At 41.5% G+C, this 24,428-nt stretch overlaps 1 protein-coding gene across 5 annotated transcripts in view; it reads right to left on the bottom strand.

Annotated features, from left to right (window-relative positions):
* The window catches only part of ppp1r12a (protein phosphatase 1, regulatory subunit 12A), a 50,620-nt gene extending 27,246 nt beyond the window's left edge, over positions 1 to 23,374 (bottom strand). For 2 of the 5 annotated variants that reach the window (XM_044020629.1, XM_044020633.1), the window contains exons 1-3: positions 23,003 to 23,373; positions 2,845 to 2,975; positions 88 to 206 (exon numbers count right to left, since the gene is read on the bottom strand). In XM_044020629.1, coding sequence (XP_043876564.1) covers positions 88 to 206; positions 2,845 to 2,975; positions 23,003 to 23,239 — 487 coding nt within the window. In that variant the 5' untranslated portion in view covers positions 23,240 to 23,373. Of the gene's footprint in view, positions 1 to 87; positions 207 to 2,844; positions 2,976 to 23,002 lie in introns of all 5 variants that reach the window. The other 3 variants (XM_044020632.1, XM_044020634.1, XM_044020631.1) reach the window with 2 other exon arrangements.
* Positions 23,375 to 24,428: the final 1,054 nt, after the last annotated feature.

The following is a 24,428-nucleotide window of genomic DNA, read 5'->3' as shown; positions in this document are numbered from 1 at the left end:
CAACACGTGTTTTATGTATCATTTCGTGTCAAAATGGCTGCTCTGTTACACTGCAGGTCAGAGGTCACGGTGCGCGTGATCCCGTACCTTGTCGGTTGATCTCGTTCTGCAGCAGCTCCTCCATCGGCTCCTCTTCGGCAATGTCCAGAGGCGTCTCGCCTTCACTGTTCACCACTCCCACATTAGCACCCTGGCTTATAAGATATCTGCAATAAAACAAACAAACAAACAAACAGGAGACACTTAGAGTCGTTGCACTAGCATGAATTGAAGGTCAAATGACTCTTTGACAGGGTGAAGAGGAAAAGACTTGAGGGCAAAATGTCACTTCCAAGAGGAAACAGTTGAAGCACAGGAGGTTTTCATCGTCGTGTTGCTCTTGGTTCGCGGCCAACGTTGACTGACGCAACCGCACAGTTGTCTGCTCAGCTCCTGTTTGACTGGTCACGCCTCGGCTACACCTTCAGGCCCAATCGCAAACGCTTGCCAATTACAATAATTACAATAACAGGAGTGTAATTATCAGAACTCGTAGGTTTGACGCTAACATTAGCTCCATGGATATTTCCTGTATGTATCCAGTTGAGTGCACGGTTAGTTTAAATGATGATAAAAGGGGTCTTCCTCAGTTCCACAGAACCACACCTAAGAAATAAATAAAGTCAAGACAAATACACTGTTTGACATTTTTGTGCATCATTTATTAACCAACATGTGCCCTGACTGTATCTGTTATGAGCTTATATGGGCTGTTGATTAACTTTTTATCATTTTTGACAGAAGCCTTTATCAAATGGATCTGCTCAACTCGATGGTTTTATTAAATATGTCAATAAAACTGGATTCTTTTTGACGGTGGATTATCGTAAACTCTACACTACTATCACTAACGTTAAAATACAGTGTAAATAAATAGGTCACGCAAAGTCAATCGGGTAAATTGTTTCACCTCTACTGGTATAGTAAAATTAGATTAAGATTATTTGTTGTGTTTTCTACAGCTCCACTCCGATCAAACAACCTTAACACGTTTCCCTCCAAGTACCACTTCTGGTACACACTCCACAGTTTTAGAAACACGCAGCTCTGAACAGTCTCTATGACCCCTGTTACAGGCGTGTAATGTGAACGCATGAGAGGTCGCTTGTTCAACCATAAAAACCCCTGAAATACAGATTAGAAAACCCCCAGAATTGAAGCATTAAAGTGCAGCGTGTCCACGGCTCCTTAAGCGATTTGACTTAAGCTTTTTAACCATTTGACATCTTTACGTCAGCTGCGTCCAATTAAAGCTGCGGTGGCAAGACTCGGGTCCTTCCCATTAAAGCGACGCACCACTTGAAACGAGCCCTGCCCCCCTTTCCCCCCCCCACTCCCAAATGGCAAGTGCGAGTGCAGTAACGTTTAAAACATTCTTGATTGGACTTTCTTTCCCGCCCCATTATGGGTCAGCTTCAGTGGATTTGACGGGGTTTGTGGTCTGGACTCCCGCTGCGAGTTCTCTAACCAACCCCTGCCATTTTTGCAGGCTGCGGTGACACCGGGGGGTGGGCTCGCAGATACCGACGCGGCCTCCTTTACTGTTCCCATTACTGTGAATGAGGATGCTTAAGGACTAAAAATGGGACGGGCTGCCGAGGACTCGCAGAAAGAAAAAAAAAACAACACCGCCCACATCAGGTTTGCTGCCGAGTTGCTCCCTTCTATGACACGATGTCTCCATTAGTCACTCATTCCACGCCAGCCACTTGACCTTTTCACTCAATATGTGACAACAACAAACTTCTTGTTTTCTGTAACTCGAGCCCGGTGCGGACGGGAGGCAGACGGGACTCTGAAAAGTCAACACCTCTGGAAACTGCGTTTGAATGAAGCGGCTAATATTTCACTTCCTCCATCGAGAAGGATTATGTTTTACTGTCCCGTCCTATCTGTTGCTGGTGATTTTCCCTGTGGTTGATACTATTCTAGTCTGTCTAGCCTTTGTAAACAGAAATGTATATGTAAATTAAACTACTAATGGCAGTCACCGATACATTTTTACATTAAAATTAGCAGCTAAATGCTTTTTAAAACTGAAAAGGAAAAGGAATTATTTTTCCCTATTTTTCCTCATTTAAGTCACAAATGCACCTTTAAAAGTGGGAGACACAAAAGGATGTTGCGGTTGTATCTTCCGCATTTTTCGATCTAAAAAAACGTTTTGTTTTGAATACAAAAAAACAGATGGGAAAAAAGACGTGAAGCCTCGCCATGAAACAGACACGCCGCGTAGAAAAACACAAAAAGAAGACGACAACAACGACAGCAAATGGAAAAGCAAGAGAGGCGGAGCTATGACATCATCATTTTCCCACAGTTGAGGTATTGGTCGTCTAAATGAAAACTCAAAGGTGTCGTTTTTAGATTAGGAATCTCTTTAGAATGGGAAGCCTGTGGCCAAGAGGATAGGAATTGGGCTTTTAAGCAGAGGGTTGCCAGTTAAAATCTCAGGACAGGTGCCCATGGGCACTCAAGTGCAAAAATAACTTAAGTTATTGTATTTCATGTGTCTGAAGTCCAGCCATTTTATTTTATTTAAGAAACTTTAACATCAAAACATGGTGTAAAATGGCAGCCGGGCCTTTACACCGTCACTGTGAGGAAATATCTGAGCGGTAGCTTTCATACAAACATGTCGTTTCCAAGAAAAGAAACAGCTGCACGGTCACACACACACACACACACGTGTGTGAAGGATGAGGTAAAGACAACAAGCCTGATGAACCAGATATGAGTGCGATTCTCAGAAACTGGGGTGTTTTTTTTGTTACTTTTGAAAAAACAGGACTCTGCCATACTTACTCTGCTATGTCGAGGTATCCGCAGGACGCGGCGGCGTGGAGGGGGATCCAGCCCTCATTGTCCGGCTGGTTGATGCTGGCTCCGTGCTCCACCAGGAACGTCACCATGTCAACGTTGTCATCTATGCATGCCTAAGAAAGAGAGAGAGGGGGAGAAAAGAAGGATAAGACCAGTGTACAAAAAAGAAGTGACAAATAGCTCGCACACAACGGGAATTGCGCGACGTATGATACCAGACTTCAACACGCGACCGGAATTAGTGGGGAATTTTGGCAGCTGTGGCGAGTCCCGAAAATGCCTGCACATAGCTGGGCTGTTTAAAATACCACATAGTGTAGTACAGCTGATGGAGGCTCTGAACTCTACATGTTCCTCGACTGCAAAAACAGTCAGGGAATCCATTTGCAGTTTCTTTCAAGCGTGAGGAGAAAAAGAGTGAAACCGCGTTTAACTGCTGGAATTCAATCCTCAGCTAGTAGCTAGCTAGCTTCATAAATACAACCCAACTCATTATAGTCAATATGAGGTAGTCAATATCAGGCATGTTTGATAATTGACGATTTATTAAATCTACCAATTATCACATCAGAGCTGCAACCAACGATTATTTTCATAATCGGCTAATCTGTTGGTTATTCTAACGAGTAATCGAGTAATTGTTTGGTCCATAAAATGTCAGAAAATGTTGTAATTGATTAGTCGGGTAATTTTTGTTCTCAGAAACTTGATAAATGTTGCAAAAATGACTTTCATCCAGAGTTTGTTTTTGTTTCTTGTATTCAATATTTTTGTTTATAGATATTTTCATGGAAAATAGTGCAGATATAAAATGAAGATTTTGAGAGACAAACCGTTTGGTTCAATAACCGGTTACTGACGTTAACCAGTTTTTTGTTTTATTTCTTAATCATTAAACTTTTGATTTTAATTCATTTTTAAAAAAGAAAGGTGTGCTAAAAAATAGACACAATACAATGTAGTAGGATGCCTGTTTTTTTTTTCTCCTTTATACTTCCAAGTCCTTTAGTGGCGCAAAACAAAAGTGACACCCACAAAAATAAACAACACCAACAAGAGGGAGAGATCTATTTTGAGGTCGTGTGACTCATTTACTGGCAGGTGTTGTGTGAGAAAGTGTTGTCGTGATAAAAATGCTATCCAAAAGACTGAATATATGTAAAATATCTAATATAATAACATATATTCTGGACGGTTGGCAGCTGCTTATGTGGCTACTACATGCTTGAGATGGAGCAAAGTGACTAGATGTGATTAAAATAAACATTATTGGTGAGATAATGTGACAAATAAGGACACAGGGACATGAAACATCATGGAATAGCTATGTTATCGTGTTGTTTAGTTAATTGGGACTGCGATACGAGTTAACAGGTGATAGTATGTGTCTTAAAATTGGGAATATAATGTATTTAAGTGCATATACTCATGTGTGTACACATACAGACTATTAATAAATGTATTGTGTTCCTGACCATTAACCCTAATGAACCATCAAAAGGCCCCTTAGATTTGTGAGGACCTGCTAAAAAGTCCTTATAAAGACAGGTTACAAACTAAAGTTGTCCTTACAGGCTTCTACAGACATAAACACATACAGACAGACGGACACAGGTCCTGAGGTGAAGAAGTTACCTTAAACCAAAGACACTTAATGTGACCTCATAAGCCTGGGTCACACATTAAACTCCTGCAGAAACATAAACAGCAGAGGCAGCAGCAGACTAAACAACACTCTCAACACTCAATTATTTCAAATCCACCAATAACCGAGAATAAAAACTAAACTCGACCCTAAATCCTCTCCCCCCCCACCCTACACCGTGAACACACCGTGAAAGGAAACGCCCCACTCTCTCTCTCTCTCTGTCATGTGGTTGCTATGACAACAGCGTTGACAAGCGAAACAGATACACATGATTACACAGCGGCCTCACGTTCGGGGCACACGACTATCTGGCTGGAATCCTTGTCCAAATTTGGGCCGTATGCGGTGCCGTACATGGCCACAGATGAAGAGCGCCTGTGTGGAGGCCTCACTGAGCTTATCTGACCATGCGTGCGTGCACGCTTGGGCTCTTTGACAGAGTTACTTCAGGTGCACATGGACTGTGTTCATGTGACTTTATCGTTTAAAAAAAAAAAAGAGTCAACAAAAACAGGAAAAAGTGGAGCAGTTTCTTACTGAAAAATGAAACGACATTTACATTCCGATATTAGAAAACCTTTACATTCAGAGATTAGAAAATGTTCACATTCTGAGATAAGAAATCATGATGTTCTCAAATGTCTTTTCAGTTTTAATTATTTTTTTGTCAAATGGAGCAAAGGAACCAGAACACTTGTATTAATTGTAAAAAAACTCTAAAACCAATTAATCGATCAAAATAGTTAATAATTAATGGAAAAATGGTTGCAGCCCTAAATGACACCTTCATGGGTTTGTTGGTGGAGACTTTTTACTCGTGTGGGGAGAAAACTGTGATATCAAAACAGCCAAGACTGCATTTAGTGCAGATTGAATCGAGGACTTGTCATCACATATTCTGTCAGGTGTGAAAGACGTTTTCCTTTGGTGAGGACGGAGGCAGACAGGTGTGTCACCCTCTGCTGGTCCTCGCCTCCAGAGACTCATTATAATGGGGTCTCCCATTCTCATGGGATTTCACATAAATAATAGTGGCCCCTGTCAGGAGTCCACTGAGACAGGTGAACTGGCAACCAAGACAAACTGTCTGTAAATTACTGAATTCACCTTCTTTTTCACAACTCCACAAGATTAGAATCTGAAAACACAGCTGCAGAGCACAATCTGGGGCAGAAATATTTATAAATGTGCTTTACAAACTTACTGTACGTGGAAATAACCGTTTTTTTTAATGGAGCTGAAACGATTCAATGTGATTCTTATTTGCCCAAGCTTTTAAAAAATTACTTTTTGCTTCATATCAGACAAAGCAAACTACTTGAAAAACTACTTTCTGAATCTGATTCAAGAAATAACTGATTAAAATAATCATTTAATAGTAGTGTAGACCTTCAAATTTGTATTAGTTTCACCTTCTCGTCCAATAGTTTCCTCTCATGTGACCATGAAAACGCCACGCGAGCGTGTCTGGTTCTCTGATGTAAACAGACGACGTGAGCTGACATAAGACAGTATACATATCTGATGTTGTCTGAGGTCAAGGACCTTTAACAAACCGGCACTGCTTTGATATTTTGTCTTCATTTTCCTCTTTTTTTAATGTGTCAAAGCCAAAAGCTTCTGTTTCTCGTCTCAATCCTCCCACTGGAGTTCCTCTCCCACTTATCTCTTCTAAGTCTTCTCCTTCTCCAAGAATGGAAACAAAATGACTGCCGCTTTAATTGAGTCCTACCCACTTGAGTGTCTGTCTCTACCTAACCTTCCCTCTTGTACTTTCTCTCCCCCACCTGTCCTCTGTCCCCCATTTTTTTCCTTTCACCCCAACCTGTCTAGACAGATGGCTGCACATCTTTGAGTCTGGTTCCGTCAGAGTTTGTTTCTCTTCACTGATGCCTTGTGCATTGTGTGAACTGTTGGGTTTCTTTTCTCTCTATAATATATTACTATGTAAAGTTCCTTGAGATAACGTATGTTATGAGTTGGCACTATACAAATAAAATAGTATCACCCTCAGATGGACGACTTTAGAGCATCCACTTTAAGTCACAAATCCAACAATTAATTAATAAACAAACTATTTTGGTAATCAAGCTATTTTTTTTATTAAAAGTTATCAGCTTCTAAAATGTGAATATTCTCTGGTTTCTTTGCTTGATATAACAAAGAAATCATTGAAACTATGACATTGCACAGGTCTATAATTGAGAAAATAATCGTCCGATTAATCATGTATGAAAATTAATAATCTTAAAAGTGCTCTCTTTAACCTACCGATAATAACCTATAGAGAAGCGTTCGCGACCATGACGCAGATAAATCTGAGAAAGAAGAGAAAGTGTTCGGTGTCTTGACAGCAGGCAGAGGGAGTGAGTCACGCCTGGGCATAAAAAGAGGAGAGATGGTGATGGCGCTTATTAATTTTCGAGTTATATAAGGAAACATTATGGTCTTAATCCTGTCCAACGCGTCACAATCGGACCCCCAAGTGACTTATAGAGACGAGTGCTGTGCTCGCAGTGACACACTCTGAGGTGTTATGACTCATTCTCAGACACAGAATTCACCATTTTGCAGACAACAGTCCATAGGTGTACAGACACACTACAAGGCTGACATAATGTACCGAGTTCTGGACGTTTTTCTTGAAATTGTCCAGAAGAGCCTGAGACGTGACAACTCAAAATGTCCTGAGGGACTGAGAACACTAGATAATATCCCAGTTCCAGAGATTTTCAGATTTTGAGGAACGCTGAGATGGCGTCAGATGAAAGACGCCTACGTTCGCAGCCTGCAAATGAATAAACACGAGGACAACGTGTACTGTTCATAAAAAGGACCAGGGAGCACAGTCACACACAGATTGACATGAATCGACGTTGTTTTTTCCAGCACCAGCTGATTGAAGAACACTTGAAATATTATAGCATATTTACACAACCGAGTAAAAACAGTCAGTAATTATACTTAAGCATTCATTATGGACTTTCATTTTTTTGCTTTTAAATTTAAGCTGCACTGTAATATTGTCTTTTATTTGGTTGTAAATATGAAATCAATACATCACTTATGTGTTTGGGGGCCTCACTATCATGTGTCATGTAAACAAATGCTACATTTCTTTTAATTGAAAGTGATATTTTACAGGTAACTAATGGTATAGGAGCAATACCCTTGTCTTTGCTGTCATTACTGATGAATTAAACTCTCTAAAACAGGTCATCTTCTGGGAAGTTGATGTCACTGAAAGAAAAAAATCAAGTACTAATTTAATGAATGGACACAGGATGCTGCGTTTGATTAGTCGATGCAGTTTCATGTACGTTACGTGGCCAGCTTCTGGAAAATGTATGTAACAACAAAAACAGGAAATAATGACAAAACAAATTGAATTTTAGGATTAGAAACCATACCATTTGTATGGTAAACATTTACATGGCTATTAAAATGTCCAAATTACCAAAAACAGTATAATATCCCACTTTTAATGTTGGGTATCATTTGAATTGTATGAATTCTGGTTCCAATTCGGCTCATCAGTTCATGTTCTCGTAGATTGCAACTTTAAATTTCAGTATGATTAAAAAAAAACATCTCTATAAAACAAAAAAACTTATTTTAGGAATCAAAACACAGCGTTTTCCTCCGTTTACATGTATTATCGACAACATTCATCCGTTGTGACAGAACCAGCTTAACCATCATATACACCAAAGGTCTAATGGTGAATAATAAGCGTTTCAAACCTTACTTTCTCACACCACGATGTACAAGATTTGCATTATTCAAGCAGCACAAAAAAAAGGCACCCGCGATGTGCACCTAAAGTATGAAAAGAGGCTTGTGCTGTGACGGCAAAGAAGAACATGGGCTCAGGCCTCGTCAGGAACATAAATAAATAGAGAAAGGCTTCATTTTAAAGCACCACGGGGGTAACTCGACCCCTGAAGGCAGCACATAAAGAGCAAGACCACTGGGAGACGACATCAAAAAACTTATGTTGCCAAGAGAGATGTGGGGGGGCATCTCAAGGTGCCATCTTTGTTTTTTAAAACATCCAACATCTAACAGACCTGGCTTTAAACTGAGGGATTCTCATGACCTTTTATGCAAAACAAAAGACCATTTCATATCATGTTTAGTTCACACAACAAACTTTAGTAGGGCTGGAACTATTCATAATTAATCTGTCCATTATATTCTCAATTTAGTCACTTAGTTTAGTCCATAAAGTGCTGATAAATGTCAATCAGTGTTCCTCAAACATCAAAATGATTGTTTTGTCCACAACCCAAAATTATTCTGTTTTAATCATTTGTTTAAGAATGTTTTCTAGTTTCTTTGCTCCGCGTAACACTTAAGAAGATAAAAAATCTAACTACATTTTGAATAAATACTAAAACTAATGGTTGCCCGATTAATAATCGATAAACCTTTGCAGCCTTGAAGTGACACCTATGAAATCTGTGGATTTTTATAGACGTTTACATCATCTGTTGAAAATCAAGATACGGGATTAATAAATCTAGTCTAGAACTGCAAGGAAAACCAATCCAAAAAGGGCACAGAGGCATTAGTAGGAACTTCTAGGAGCTTCTAATGTTTTCTTGTGTGCCTTTAATTTACGCAAACTTACCATTTAACCAAACTCCACTCATAAACACAGTACACAATTAGAGAGTTGAGTTTTGCTACGTCCTGGAAACACGTCCAGGCCCTCACTGTGGGCACGGCTACTGTGTGTACGGGAAAAAGAAGCAGGGGTAGGGTTATTATCGAGTCTGCCGTCGTGCAGAAAAGCTCCGAGCTTAATTTAGAAGCACTCCACATCAAGGAGACACTTGAAGACCCCTCCCCTCCTTGACTTCCTTTAGTATCACCCTCAGATGGACGACTTTAGCGCTGAAAAGCTGCTGCTGCTGTTGTGGCGCCTCCACTGTTTTTTTTTTTTTACTGCTTAGAATTCGGTGACACAGATAAAGTAGACGGGTAAAGACACTGTGCCAGCAGGTAATCCACATTCAGTGACTGGAGTGGAGTGGAGCGGTGCCTGCACATGCTAATAACCATGACTGGCAGTTAGCTAGGCTGCTAAGGAAGAACAATGTATATGTAGAAGAAAAAAGGCCGCCCGAGTGTTAACACTTAATTCTACCAACAATATGGTGTTCTTTGCTTTAAAACAAGTGTTCTATATGTACTAAAGATAAGGTTCTCGCCACCTTGCACGTGAAGGAACAAACCAGCTTTAAAGTGGAAGTGAACGACAGAAACGAGGAAGAACAACATCCTAAAAGGCCACCGTAGTTCCCTGACACACTTGGGAAAAAAGGAGTGCAATTGGCAATCTCGCCATTAGATGTCACTCATTCTTTCCTACTGTACCTTTAACCTAGAACGAAGCCATTAAATTTTTTTCCACGTTAAGTGAATACTAAAACTGTCATCAATCCAAAATGGTTGTTAAACTGTATTTCGACAACTTCAAATAAAAATTTACGACAAAACAAAAAAATGCGTACCAAACTTAATACACAACAGGTTCCTATGGTTAATTCTCCTTATCACATAATCAACTCATAGGTTGTTAACTTTTAGCAGAATAAAATTGTCCTGCAAAAAAAGAGCATAGTGTCCAGACATTACTGTAAGTGAACGTAAAACTTCAGCCACTCTTTACAGAAAGGAAACGATACGACTTCTTATTTGTATTGTTTTAAAAACAACAGTGGGCGTCTCAACCAAGCCCATTTAACCTATAGTAGCACTGAGCTACTGTATGTGCATAGTTCAGGTTTAGCCCTTATTTGTCAAAGGCAGCATCAGGAATTCTGCTCAGTGTTGTGTAACGACATTCTCCGCTTTACAGCAACAGAATCCAGGTTCGTCTCGATGAGACTCCACCACACAGAGATGTAAAACTACAACAGCATCAAACACAGAGATTATCACAGCAATGTTTAGTTTTGGAGCAGCTGTTCAAAAACCCCCCAAACCACAGAAGGCTCGAGTCAACTCTCACTTCGATTGTGATCAGGGGTTTCTGCAAAAGCTTTTTATCTACACTGAACTAGTGTTTTAGAGACGCTGCTTTTGAAAACGGGCACCAGAGTGAAAATAATCTCAATATGCCAGCCTTGCCCCATCTCTGCTATTATGTTGCTATTTTTGTGGTCCTCTTCTTGTGTTGGGAGTCGAGCTGAAACAATTACTCGATTAATCGCCTATAATTAACTATTGTTTCAGTTTCTTAAATGTGAATATTTTCTGTTTTCTTTGCTCCATATAACAAAGAAATCATTAAAAACTGAATTGTTTCAGTTTGTGGACAAAACAAGACATTTGAGAAAATCAACATTTCAAGGTTTGACCTTTTCTGACATTTTATGGACCAGACGATTACTGCATTAATCGAAAAATTGCTAAAGATTGCAAAAGACTACTCAATTATGATAAATCGATTATTTTTGTGGACGTCTTCTTCATGTGTTGGGAGTTTGTTTGGTGCATTTGCCTTCATTTTCCTTTTAGTAACGCCATCTTGGTCAATTCTGTTTCTGCGATTGGGCTTTCCTTAAAAATAACAGCATGTACACGGTGAGAAAACTTAAAGTGCATGCTCAAAGTCTTGTTCTCCATTTGTAATGTTTTGGCAACGTCACAGTGCCACATAGAGGCTTGGCATACGTACTACAGTGAGCGTGACTTTGAAGAGATTTCCTGAAACGATGACGCGTTCAGAACAAAAGAGAAAAACGATCGTATATGGTTCGTTCTGTTTCCATGTGGATTAGGATTAAAGAAAACATAACAAAAAACAAACTCGTAAAAACTAATTATTTAGATTTTTTTCTGCCATATTACATAATCATTTTTGCACTTTTATTGAGACCTTTTTAAGACTTCCAAGAAACAAGAAACTGCATCAACAACAAAAGTTTCAACACACAAGTTTTACCCATATAAAGAAACATAAAATATGGACAACATGGCAGCTTCTTCTGGAGCTGAACCTGGCCTCCCCTACAACTTCTCTCTACAACCACCTAACCAGTGATCAGCCAGACCCTGGACTAGCATACCAGTGGAGAAATTCCCAGATAAGTAATACTCCTAGCCTCAGGGCTGCAGGCATCAGTGCTCTGGCCACTCCTCACGCGCTACGTCACCGGCTCAGAGGCGCGCAGCCACTTCCACAAAAGGAATTCCTTCTCGCCGCTTGCATGCATTATGTATCTGTGCCTGCATGAGTGCAAGTGCGCGAGACTGGAGCCGCGGCGCTGAGAGGTGGACGTGAAAAAAACTAAATCTGATTCTGTAAGGTGACGCGAGTGTGTTTTACACCTGAGACACACAGGAACAAAAAAGGGAGATCACAGCTTCTGTGCAACTGTTAGCAGGGTTCAGGAGGCCAGAGGGTGCGAGGAGGGGGGGAGGGTTAGAGCGCTGCAGGGCGACCAGCTGGGTCCCTATACTAAATGAGCCCTGTTGGGATATGTAACCAGAACACACACACACACACAGCAGTAGTCTTGCTGCTGCTGCTGCTACTGAGGACAACCATATAAGGCCCTGGGATTCCCATGGAGAAAAAAAGGAGACCAGGGTTGAGGAAGAGAGGGGGGAAGAAAAAAAATGCCAGCGAGATCCTAACTGTATGTTTCACTTGGGCTTTCTCTCCACAGCCAAAACAATAGCCTCACTTTAGAGCCAACAAGGCAAGGGGAGCACCAGTGCAGAGAGGTCAGATAGCAACGGAGAGATGAGGCAGAATACGACCCCTGTTGATATTTCCGTATAATAGAAGCCTTATGCAGAGGCTACGACACAGAGGACAGCTCAGTCAGCAGTCACTGTCCGTCCACTAAAGAGGGCATTGAGCGTGGTACACAGAGCAAGCAAACCCCCCTAACCCTCGTTTCTACGCAGTGTATCGGCATTATGTCACCATTCCCTGCGACGGGCGATGAACCCGACAAGGTTAAATGAGGAGTATAGATGCCAGGGGTCTATACTGCAGCCACTCCGCCAATTTACAGCCATTAGCCGAAAGCGTATGGATCATCGCCACCGGAGTAAAACTCCAAAGGGCCGCGACTGCTACACAAAACTAACACCGCTTATCACCTATCACCTATTGATCGTTGTTGCACCAAAACTTAAAATCATGATGTTCTCAAATGTTGTGCTATGTTATTCAGTATTCAAATGTTTAATTCACATTTAAAAAGCTGACAGCGACAATTTGTTTTAACTATTTAAAAAAACTGGCTGATTACTAAAATATTTTTGGAACTGTGCGAGTTCCCAACCTTGCAAAAAGGCTGCAAAACAATTGTGATAATCAAGTAATCATGTTTAAAGGTGTTTTTTAACTATTTTCAGGTTCTTAAATGTGCAAATATTGTGGTTTCTTTGCTCCATATAACAAAAACAAACCTTCAAAACTGAATAATTGTTGTTTGTGGACCAAAAAAAAAACAAAAAACAAAAATATACATTTTTTTTGTATATATTTTTGTCATATTTACCAGAAAACTAATCAATGAATAAACAAAATAATTAAAAGATGAATCAAATAAGATGATATTTGTTAATTGCACCTTGTCTTTGAATTAGAAAATGTCAATTTATTTTGCTGCAACACATACTACACAATTTAAAAGCAATGAAATGAAAATCAATTAAATCCACCGTTGTTGCATGTGTAGTGGCAGTTCTCGTAGCTTTCTATATGCATGCATGTCTATGTTGGACTTGCATTAGCGATAAGAGCAGAGGGAGTGGAAGAAGCAGGCTCACTAGTGGAGCCTCAAAGAGGAAATGAGAAAAATAAACAGCCACTTCCTGTTCCTCTCTGGCCTGAAATCTCCAACACCCTGATCCTCTGACCAGAACCACATCAGTAAAGGAAAGACGAGCAGAGAGCCGTGTTTTTTGCCTCTGCATTTCTGGGAGCATGCCAGCACTTGGCATGAGAGGCATCCATTTTTTTTATGTTGCGCTACAAAACAGACCTAATTAAACACAAAAGCGTATGGAAACAAGTAAATTGAATTAAAGTTCCTCTTTTGATTATCTGCCACATCAGTGATGAGTATCAGCTGCGGCTACAACCAATGCTCACATACAGGAACACACGATTATGCACCAACTGGTTCATTCTCTGCGCTTGAGACCGTTCGGTATTTTTATTATTATTTATTAAATGAATTTGGTTTGGAATAATAAAAGTGTAATAAATAGAACTCATTTGTGTGTGTGTCCACTATCTATTCAGGAAAACAACGTCACTGGCTCTGAGCACTGTTTTCGGTTTTTTTTTATGTTTTTTATGCAACAGCTGGACATGTTTTGGTTCATGTATTATTCATTAATAACTCAGTGACCTGACTTTTATGCTCCATAAAAGCATGAAATGGTGTCTCTGGGGACACTGGTGATCAGTGTCATATTTTGACATTTCTCTCATGACTGAACTCCAGTATTATTCTTGTGTACGTTCATTTACAGTAATTGTGGGAATCACAGACATGTGGGAACTACGGTTGCGACTCATTATTTTTCATAATCTGTTGATTATTTTCTCCTTTAATCGAGTAATCGTTTGATCAACATTTTATGGACCAGTGTTTCTCAAATGTCTTGTTTTGTCCAAAAGCCAAAAACTGTTGAGTTTGAATGATTTCTTTGTTATATGCAGCCAGGAAACCAGAAAATATACAATATTCATATTGAAAAGCTGAAAAAAAATCTGAAAACTTGCTTTAATTCCTTAATTTTCCTTAAAATGTCTTCATTTCTTTGCTCCACATAAAAAAAATCGTTAAAACCGAATCATTTTGGTTCGTGGACAAAAACCAGGTCTTCCAGGTTTGACAAACCACCGAATCGATATTTTGACTTCCGGTCTTAAATAAAAACAAAAACATATTCAGCAATGCTTATGTCACTGCAGACGTTCCTTCACCAGTTAAGTCAGCTGAATCTCTTTTATTGTCCGATGAGAGAAATATGAATACATATAAAAACAGAAACAACATTCGCTCCAGGCTAACACGCGGATGCGAGTCCATTTCAATAAGAGGCCAGAGGACGCGCTCAGACTGTCAAGGCTCGGCCAGGACCGCTTACCGACACTGCACTCAACTCATAACAACACTAATGGAGAAAGGATCACAGCAAAAACAGGTCTTCTGACCACAACTGAAACATCAGAGCTAATTATCTTCAAGGAAAGACAATAAAAGAGTAGTGGCTCCCAATCTTATCAGCTAAAATTAGCTTTAAAAAGGGACATTTTTTATGTCATTAGTAGACGCAGGTGGATTTTCTTGAACTGTGTCATCGTGAATTTACACATGCATGTTGTTTTTAAATAATCTGAACATGTTTTCTCATTAAATATGAATATTTTCGGTTTTCTAAGCTCCAAATAAAACATTTTCTACCATTTTTTTGAACCACAAAAACTCAACAGACTCAACGATTATGAAATTGCTGCCCTATTTTGTTTTTTTTTTAAATCATCACAAAATCCAGATTATGAGTTGTGACCCAATCACGGCTGTTCACCTCTGTCCCTCATTTCATCATCTGAAGAAGCAGCCATTTTGAGAGTAAACGGAAAGAATGCAACCTCACCCTTACACAAGACAACAAATGGACATGTGCTTTCTCTCTCTCTCTCTCCCTCCTTCTCCCCCGTCTTTGACTTAATCGTCATTATTGCTGTGGAGGACGATGCAGAAATGCACACACACACAGTCTCTGGTGCTTCGTCCAGGTGTTTTGTGTTCAAAAACAGCTCATAAAAAAAAAACCCACTCGGTGTGAGGCGTGCAACTGCCGCCAAGCAAACACCAGCGGGATGGCTTCAAGAAGAAGAAGAAGAGGAGGAAGACCTGACTTAAGAAGACAGACACTGTGTGTGCTGTGGGGCAGAAAAAAAGAAGAAGAAAACAAGCTGAAGTCATCCCACAGACATTTCACAGCAGCTCAACAGTCGGTTTAGAGAAGTGCGATTCATTTGTAAAAGGTTCTACACAAGTTATCTCCACACGTGGAGGCAAGTATTCATTAAAAAAAAAAAATGAACGTTCGAGAAGGCTCCTAAATAAGGTCAAGTCCGCGTCGGCAGCTCTGCCATTCAGCCGGCGCACTCACGTACGTACGTGGCAGCAAATTCACTCCACTGAGGAATTCTGCCTTACGACCCCAGGTGAACCAGTTCCAACCTGCAGCGATGCTCGACTGAAATACTTCAGCCAGCACCCGCTTTGGGGTGTGGCATTTCACCTATGTCGTGTTATCACAAGACTGTCATAAAGCGAGAGAGTTGGAATCCGGTCTAAAAAGAATGTGTGAAACCCCCTCCCCCCCCATTATGAAACCACCGTCACAAATCGGATACACTTGTGTGTGTGTGGTGCGGTGTCTTGAAATAGCGCACACGTGTGTCACAATCGGCAGACGAACCTGGCGCGTTTGTGACGCTTTGGCGCGCAAAACACCCGCGAGGAGGACTTCCTGCTGTTGATTATGGGGTTGGTGGTGGTGGTGGTGGAGAGAGAGGCTGAGCGGAGCGGCATGCAAGGCCAGCGAGACAAGGAGAGACACGCCAATTATACAGACACCACCAGGTAAAATATATGTACACGAGCCGGGGCCTGTGATTCTAAAATTAACACGCGGGGAGGAGGCGCTTCATTCGGTGACTCACCGCGTGGCGTTGCATTTCAATGATACACACACACACACACACAAATAATCCAAAACAAACGCAATAAAACCAGGCGACTGGTGTGGCTGATCAGTGCCTTTCTAAAAAGGGAGTATACGCCGTAAAGTCATGGAGAATTTGACGATTTGAGCACTTTCATGCTCCATTTTCACACTTTTCCAGCACCTTACAGCTCCGGTTGATTTCTGAGAAAACATACTTTTGACCCCAGTAGAAGGAGATGGTGATATTGCAATAAACAAAAGCCAAAACAGTCTTTTATTACAGCCACCGTCACACATGGCAGTGACATCCCAGCAGTGTTTTTCATTTAGACTCTGACATACTTAATTCCTTCATCTAATAAGAAAACTATTAAGTGAATTTGCTATTTGTTGTGAAAAAAAAAGACTACTTTAAGCAGTTTCAAAAAATTAATGCAAAATTCAAGTGTTTTTCAACCCATACGAATCCTAATTTGAAGTTCAGCTACTCCGATTTGGTGCCTGTTATGCAAAAATCAAATGGCTTCAGTACTTGCCAGTCACTCTATCCATTATGCGATTGATTTTTAAAATGAAAATGAGGTAATAAAAGACATCACACCACCAGCACTGTCCATTTACTATTGTCCCTGCTGTTGTTTGAAGGCTTCTCTGGCTTTGATCAATGTTGATCCAGGCCTGCTTTGATTCTTCCATCCCCGCCGTTGCCGGCCGGTGTCGTGTGTTTGAAGTCAAACAGATGATGTGTGGTGATCAGTTGCAGTTTTCCTGTTCCCTTTCATGTGGTTAGTATTATCCTAATGGAGCTAATGTTTCCACTAACTGACTCTATTGCCGTTTGGGATTCGTCAATATTTTCCTGAGTAATGCTTTTGATCGTACACCAGAAATATCATGCATGCAAAATAATAACTAATCGCGTTCATGTAGCACGGGCACCCGACTAGTCTGGGTCGCAGACAAAGAACAATGAAACCTAGACAGTCTAGTTTCCAGTCTATGAATTATTAAGTTACATCTTAATGTATTCTGGAATATGTTAGAAACGCATGAATGACTGGCTGCTCTTATGGAGCATGACTTTCAACCTCGACAAAAGAGCACAGGGCATTTTTCATGGAAAGGTGATGTGAAAGCAGACGGCTTCCAAAAACAGACAACAATTGATGCAAGACAGTCAAACAAAGTATTTTCATTTTCACGTCGACTCAGAAGCCTCTACGCACAACAAAATACCCCCGAGCAGTGGCCTGTTTTCACCCTCTATAGTCAAATAATATTAGACCCTGCTGCCAATTAAGTTTTGCCTTAAGAAAAGGTTATTATAACGACGCGGCTAATGGAAAGGGAAAATGAAAACGTCGTAAAAGGAGCCGCCATCTTCCTTCTAAGGTGCTTTTCATGTAACACCTCATGTCATTTTGAATTGGCAAATGAATAATTTCCAGGAGATGCTTAAATTAAATCTATAACACCTTCATTTCATGCATGTTATTTTAAAAGTATCCACATAAATCTTTACTAAAGAGTAGGGAAAATTCAGCATAGCTGGTTAGGGACCCAAAGAAAATCTACTGGGGGGGCCGACTCAGGCTTTGGGAATGGTTTTGTCTTGTTTTGGTCTAAAGACACAACAAAGAAGAATGACAGCCTGCTGTATACCACACAGGTACAACTCAAATACACATACGTGGAAAGCTAAACTCTGGATAATTTCCAGCAGGCTATGCAAAGTTCAAAGTTCTTAATCACTGTTTGAAGCTACACCCAGTCCTAAAACCTAAATATCAAATGCAGATAGACAATGATTTGTATTAATGTCCTTTCCAAATAAACCCACGTGCATGATGGGAGCACAGCTTCATCCTCTGGGATAATTTCATGTGTTCTTTATGCCTCTAACATCCACAAGCTAAGGAAATAAGAACAATAATAATAATAATAAGAAGAAGAAGAATGTGTCACATATCATGTAGAGTAGTACAACAGGTGAGATGGTGGGATTTTCTTCTTCGGGCAGAACGAAAACAAGGCCTGTGAGAGGATGCTACGAGGTTGATGCGCCTTCTTCAGGGTCAATTTTCATGCTTTTCCAGCACATTACAGCTAGGGTGAAATACAAGAGATACTGTAGTTTTAAGAAGGTATAAACAACCACAACACTAAAGTGAGGTCCAGACAGAACTGTTTCATTTAGCTTTTCCGACCTATTTTATTCCTCCAACTAATAAGCAAACTTTTTAGTCAATAAGCAAATTTGTTGCGAAAGAAATACAGTCATTACTTTAAGCATTTCAAGCTCCTTTATGAACCATGTATGATGTCTCTATCAGGAAAAAGGAGGACATGCCAAAGGCATTTCTGGCCGTCTCAGAGTTAGCGCTGTAGTGAGATCACAGCAATTATGTAACGTGCTAAAATGAGTGACGCTGGCCTGGATGAGAAAGAAACACCTCACCATCTTCCACCACATGCCCCTGCAACTGTTCCATTACCAGACCCACGAAGCCAATTCTCATTTCAAACTGCAAAACACACTTCTCTTTCTCTCTCTCTCTCTGTGCTCTGTTATGCAACTCCCACTCAGTACATGCAAATCCACCAACACAAGTGACTAGCAACCTTCCCCGAGTCGTTGTCATGGAGACCGAACAAGATAATGTTCATAGACTTCAGGGCCATAATGAAGGTGTGTAGTGTCAACAGAGCGCGCGGGGACTGTAAGACCCAACTCTGACACGTTAAGCCGGGCTGAGGAGTCCCGTCACCTCGGTCTGAGGGATCAGCAAAGGTCATGCATGCATGCTAAAGGAAAAAAAAAAAGTTCAGCTGTAGGTCAGTGTGGAGATTTTCTCTTGCAACGCGACAAGCCCTGGTCACCTCCACACTAATTGCCTCGGCAGCAGAGCTCAGTGGGCTGCAGTCAGCTGAGGTTTTTGCCCTGGCATCGTATGGGGGGGGAGAGTCAAGCCAGAGAGCAAATGACTCGAGGGGAGGGGTTTACGGTGACAGCTGAGGAATGTCTGCCCTCCTCTCACTTTGCCCTGGTTTCTAGCGACTGTCATCTTAGGAATGCACGGGGCTAGGACGACGGGACTCGGAATGCTAGCCTCTGAGACCAGTTTAGCTGACGGGACCTGGAATCTCCACTTGTCTACTACTGGATTCCTCATTCACTCGTGCTTCCTCACCCCCCCTCCCCACACACGGCCGTCTGTGTTTGGGTTTGTTACGTGAGAAATGAGGTATTTTACGGCATCACGGTGTTATTTTATTAAAAAATATGGCTAATTAATGAGCTAGTATCGGCTAGCTCCCCTTCACAGAGTGACAGGGCGTATGTGCATGTAAAAATTAAAACACAAAATGTATAAACAATGTTTAACATGATCTAATTTAGTCCATGTTAAAACACACAAGCTACACACAGAAACTTGATAAATGTCACCATGTCGCTCACATTTTTGGGGTTTGGTGAAGTTTAGCAAAAGAAATCATCTACGTGGAACAGAAAAACTTGTATCTCTGATTTTGCTTGCTATTATCATACTGAACCTCATACTTGTCCATGTCTAATTATTACTTGTTCATTCTTCAACCCTCTTCCCCAACAACGCTCATTCACACAAAAGGGAGCCGACAATGGTCTTTGTTACGAATTACACCAAAGCGGCGACAACAAAAGATCATGTTTACGAGCCGTTCGGCAACATGTCATTTAAAAAAAAAAAAAAAAGGCGACACAGGGGTCTGTGACTCACACGGCGACACAAACGCTTGCCTAAATGCGAGACTATGCCAAGGGGCGCACTACAAAGCAGAGCGACAGACTCTGAGTCATACCCAAACTTAGTATCATCTACTGAAACCCAGTTTGGAGAACTTGGTGGTGGGGGGTATTTATAACCCTGCACCAGTGACCGGCAGCAGTGGGAGTGATATCGCTGCACCCAGTGAGGAGTGAGGCCTCATGTAACATCACAACACATGTCATAACAAAGCCAGAGGTCAGTCGCTCAAAAGAATAGGCTACTGCAGTGTAATGGACAAAATTAAACTGACAAAAATCACATGTGGTGCTTCTCAGCTCAGGGATCGTGCTACGCGGACAAAAAAAGTTACCGTCTCAGGAATCACAGGAGATTCTGAAACTTATTACACTCTGAGGTTTATTGTCATTTCCTTAAATCAACAAAATATACATGGCCAAAGACAGCAGGTGATAGAAAGTCAATCTTCAGTTTATTTCACCCGAGGCAGCTAATATCGCTGCAGCTCTGGGATTAGCATTTGAGCACACAAATCCGTTGTGCCTTCTTCAAGTACTTTATACAGCAAAACACCTAAAGCATAGGGATCAAACGCTGGTAGATCTCGTCCAGAGATGGTCAGGTTAGGAGAGTGGCACTGCAAATTCTTTCCTCACTCTAGCTCATCCCTGTACATCGGCCCAAAAAAAGGCAACGTTTCCACCCAATGAGCTTGCACGGTACATTTGGGTGGGAGGGGTTCAGGGGGCATGCTAATTCCACACTTAATGATAGATAAGTCTCAGCAACGAACGGTTGATTTACCAACAGCATTCATGAAAGCAGACACACTGAACTGGAATCATCACCTTAAAAAACGAAGGCCATTATCTAGCCTGGAAAAACTGCTTCTAAACTTTTACTAGCATGAAGCAACAGACATACCACGAGAAGCAAGGTGCAGTAAACCGTAGAATACGGGCTTACAAAGACTAGACATGTGGGCATGAGTAATGAGGTGACATCACTGGAGATCTATGCATGCACTAAACATTTTATTTCAGAATCCTTCAGTTAATCCTTAGATCATTTCAACACTGCTAAGACAACCGGGAGGAAAAAAGCAACACCGTCCATGCCATTAAAGGCACTGTGAACATAATTGCTACCACAAGCAATTACAAAGCATTTGGATTTCTTAAGCATTAAAATACCTGAGATGTCCATTCACTCCACGTCTATGGCCCATAAAGTAAATGGTAACGTCCTCTGTACAAACTGAGTCAGAGACTTAAGTACAGTTAATGCCATGACAAATTAAAACATTATATTCTGAAGTACAGAAACTGGTAATAAATTACTATCTTATTATTTATTCTACTTGGAGTCACAGGTGCCTGCCTTTGATCAAAATCGTTCAAAAATGAAAGGCTGGATTTAGAAGACAATTTCTGGGAACGTAGGTTATAGGCCAAGGAAGAAATTATTAGATTTCAACAGTGATACACATACAGATTTAAGATTTATTTACAACATTTTTTAAATTTGACAAACAGTGGAGTATGCTGACACTGTGGGAAACTAAATTGCATTGATGGAAGTTTGCTCTCTTGAATAAACAATGTGATGTATTCCAAATGATTGAAGGGTTTTAATGTACAGAAATCATCCAGTTGCTATTTCTTCAACTGTCAAAAACAACGCAACTGAATTCGGCTGTAAGCAAGTCGAGAAACTACAATGACACGATGAATGATTCCCAGTGAAAAATCCATGTACTTTACATGTAACGGTAAATCTATTGTAGGTACACTATATATAACCGAAAATCTCTTCTCTGCATCCGATCCTTCACGCTTTCATAACGCTTCGGCGTCTAAATGAGTGCATTACGGACTGTGTATAGTAACAATTCTCCCCGGTTTGTTTCAGAAAGTACCGAAAGTCAAACACGGGCTGCCATTTCGTTGTTTGGTCTTTGGAAAGCTCCACAGACGAGTATCGTCGTAGCTAAAGTGGTTAGCGGGCAAATAGTTAGTGCAACACGCTCCGGTACTAATTTAACTAGACTTAAATGTATATGTGTACTCGATAAACACCAACAATCACAGGTCCGACTCAAAACGTGAACAAGTGACGTTTCCGTGAGCGAGCTAACGAATGAATTAACTTTAGCCGACCCCTCTCGTTCAGCTAACTTAGCTTAGCGTGCTAACATAGCGCTTGGGTACTTTTAGCTTAGCGATTTACTTAATCACATTGTATATAACGCACCAAGCACTAATGGGGATGGTAAATGTGATGTTTACAGCAGTCGAAAAGCAACACAGACGCGTTATCCTGCAACTATTTCTGACGTTGTGGCAGCAGCAACAGCAGCCTAGAGCTAACTAGCCATTAGCGTCCGCTTCCTCTCCAGAGGGTAGCCTCAGTCGCGGTGCAGGGGGTTTATCAACAAATCGACTTTTTCCTTCCCTTGCTAGCCACCGTTTAGCCACTCGAGTCTGGACAGAGTTTCTATCAATGACAACATTTGCGTTTGGTTCCTAACACGATCCGACCACCGCTATCAAAGCGACCTACGCGTAAATACACAAAGGAAACATGACCTGTGTGTTTTTACAACATGAAATAACACAACGCTACAACAACAGTGAACTACAGCAATTAGACTGCACCCGTGGAACTACACACTCAGGCTACTTTGCTGTGGCCAAAAAAGTAGGTCTAAAAGCGAGGGCTTTAAACTTTGTGGTTTATTGTGAACTACCGCCTGAAACGCTACGTGCATTCACTGTATATTACATAAGAATACATTAGAAGAAGAAGCTACCCCGACTGTGCGTCGAAGAGCACGGCTGTGCTAGGTAGGTAAACAACGGGATGAGAATGGCTTCCATTTGACAGGTGTTCCACGGCAGAGCCGAGCACAGCGCTTACTAGCAGGGCAAAGCGACATTTGTTGTTGCCAGTGTCCCGGTGCGGACTAACACCTGGGCGGGGGGTCGGGGACACTGACCTGGTGTAGGGCGGTGAGACCGTCCACATTGGCGTAGTTGATGTCGGCGCCCCGCTCGAGCATTCGGAGCACCTCCTCGGTGTCGCCACTCGAGCAGGCGGCCAGGAACACGGCGCCATCGTCGAACTTCACCTTCGTCTTCTTCTTCTTCAGCAGGGGAGGCTCCTGGTCCGTTTCCGAGCCCAGCCATCGCTTCAGCTGCTCATTCCTCTTCTGCTTGGCGTCCGCCATCTTCATCCCCCTCCTGTCTCGGGCTTCTTATCTTTCTCCGAGAGAGGATATACTTTATAGTACCACTATCCCACAGCGCACTGGGGCGTGGGAAGGGAGGGCTGGAGAGCAGAGCAGAGGAGAGGAGAGGAGGGGGGGGAACTGACTGAGCAAGAGACGCGAGCGAGCGAGAGAGAGAGAGAAAGAGGGCGTCTGGGGCTGCTTTCCATAATCTCGCGAGAACTGGAGCCCAGGAGCTGCAGTATAACGTCATCATCAGCAGATTATAAGGGGCGAGAGAGAGAGAGTGAGCAGAGTAATCCTATAAATACAGACAGTGTACTTGGACATATTACATAAAACAGTCAGCAGGTTCATTCACAAGCAGCATTTATAATCTGTCACAAAAGTATTGTGGGATATCTATTTATACGGAATAGGTGCATGGGGGTCAAAGTTCAAACTTAGGTCACAAAACAATCAGCTTCTTTCCAGGCGCTGGCACCAGGATGAGGTGGTCCACTGAGGTCCAGTGTGGAAGAAAGAGTGACACTTCAGGAAACTACAGTGGCCTTCACTGACCAAAAAGGATGTCATTCTGCAACCTGCGGCTCCAGAGCCACATGTGGCTCTTCAGCCCATCGGCAGTGGCTCCTAGTAGCTCACAAAATGGCACTTTATTGCCTTTAAACTCTCCCTAAATGTCACACACTGGACCGTTAAAGTGTATTAGATCTATGTCAGAAACATTAAAACATGAACCGACCTCAATGCATTGTATTTAATGTAGAAAAGTACTCAAAATGTCTTAATTGATTGTTGTGTTTTGTTTTTAAATCTACATCCACTCACCACAGACTCCCACTTTTCAATGAACTTCCTGACTATGATTGTTTTCAGGTGTTAGCGTGTTGTTATAGCGCCGAACTTAACGCGACCTCTTTCTTTCTTTTCATTTCAGGAAGTGTCATTTAAACATCAAGTCACTAAGCGTAGCATTTTTCTCGGGGATTTTCCCTCGTCGTCCCCTGAAAACAGCGGCACAAAAAAAACTGTTATTCCAACCACGTCATGTGTAACCTTCTTGGTTGCCGTCTAATAAAAACACTTGAGTTCCTTCAGAACACCTGTAATGAGTCGATAAGGGAAACACTTGAAGACAGTCCAGTCTTGTGGACTCAAACATCGGGGTGGTCCACCTCAAACATTGGGTGAC

The sequence above is a fragment of the Solea senegalensis genome, linkage group LG3 (assembly GCF_019176455.1).
Source record: "Solea senegalensis isolate Sse05_10M linkage group LG3, IFAPA_SoseM_1, whole genome shotgun sequence".
NCBI classification, from domain to species: Eukaryota; Metazoa; Chordata; class Actinopteri; order Pleuronectiformes; family Soleidae; genus Solea; species Solea senegalensis.
The sequence above is the reverse complement of the archived record's forward strand: the minus strand, read 5'-3'. Positions and strand labels throughout refer to the sequence as shown.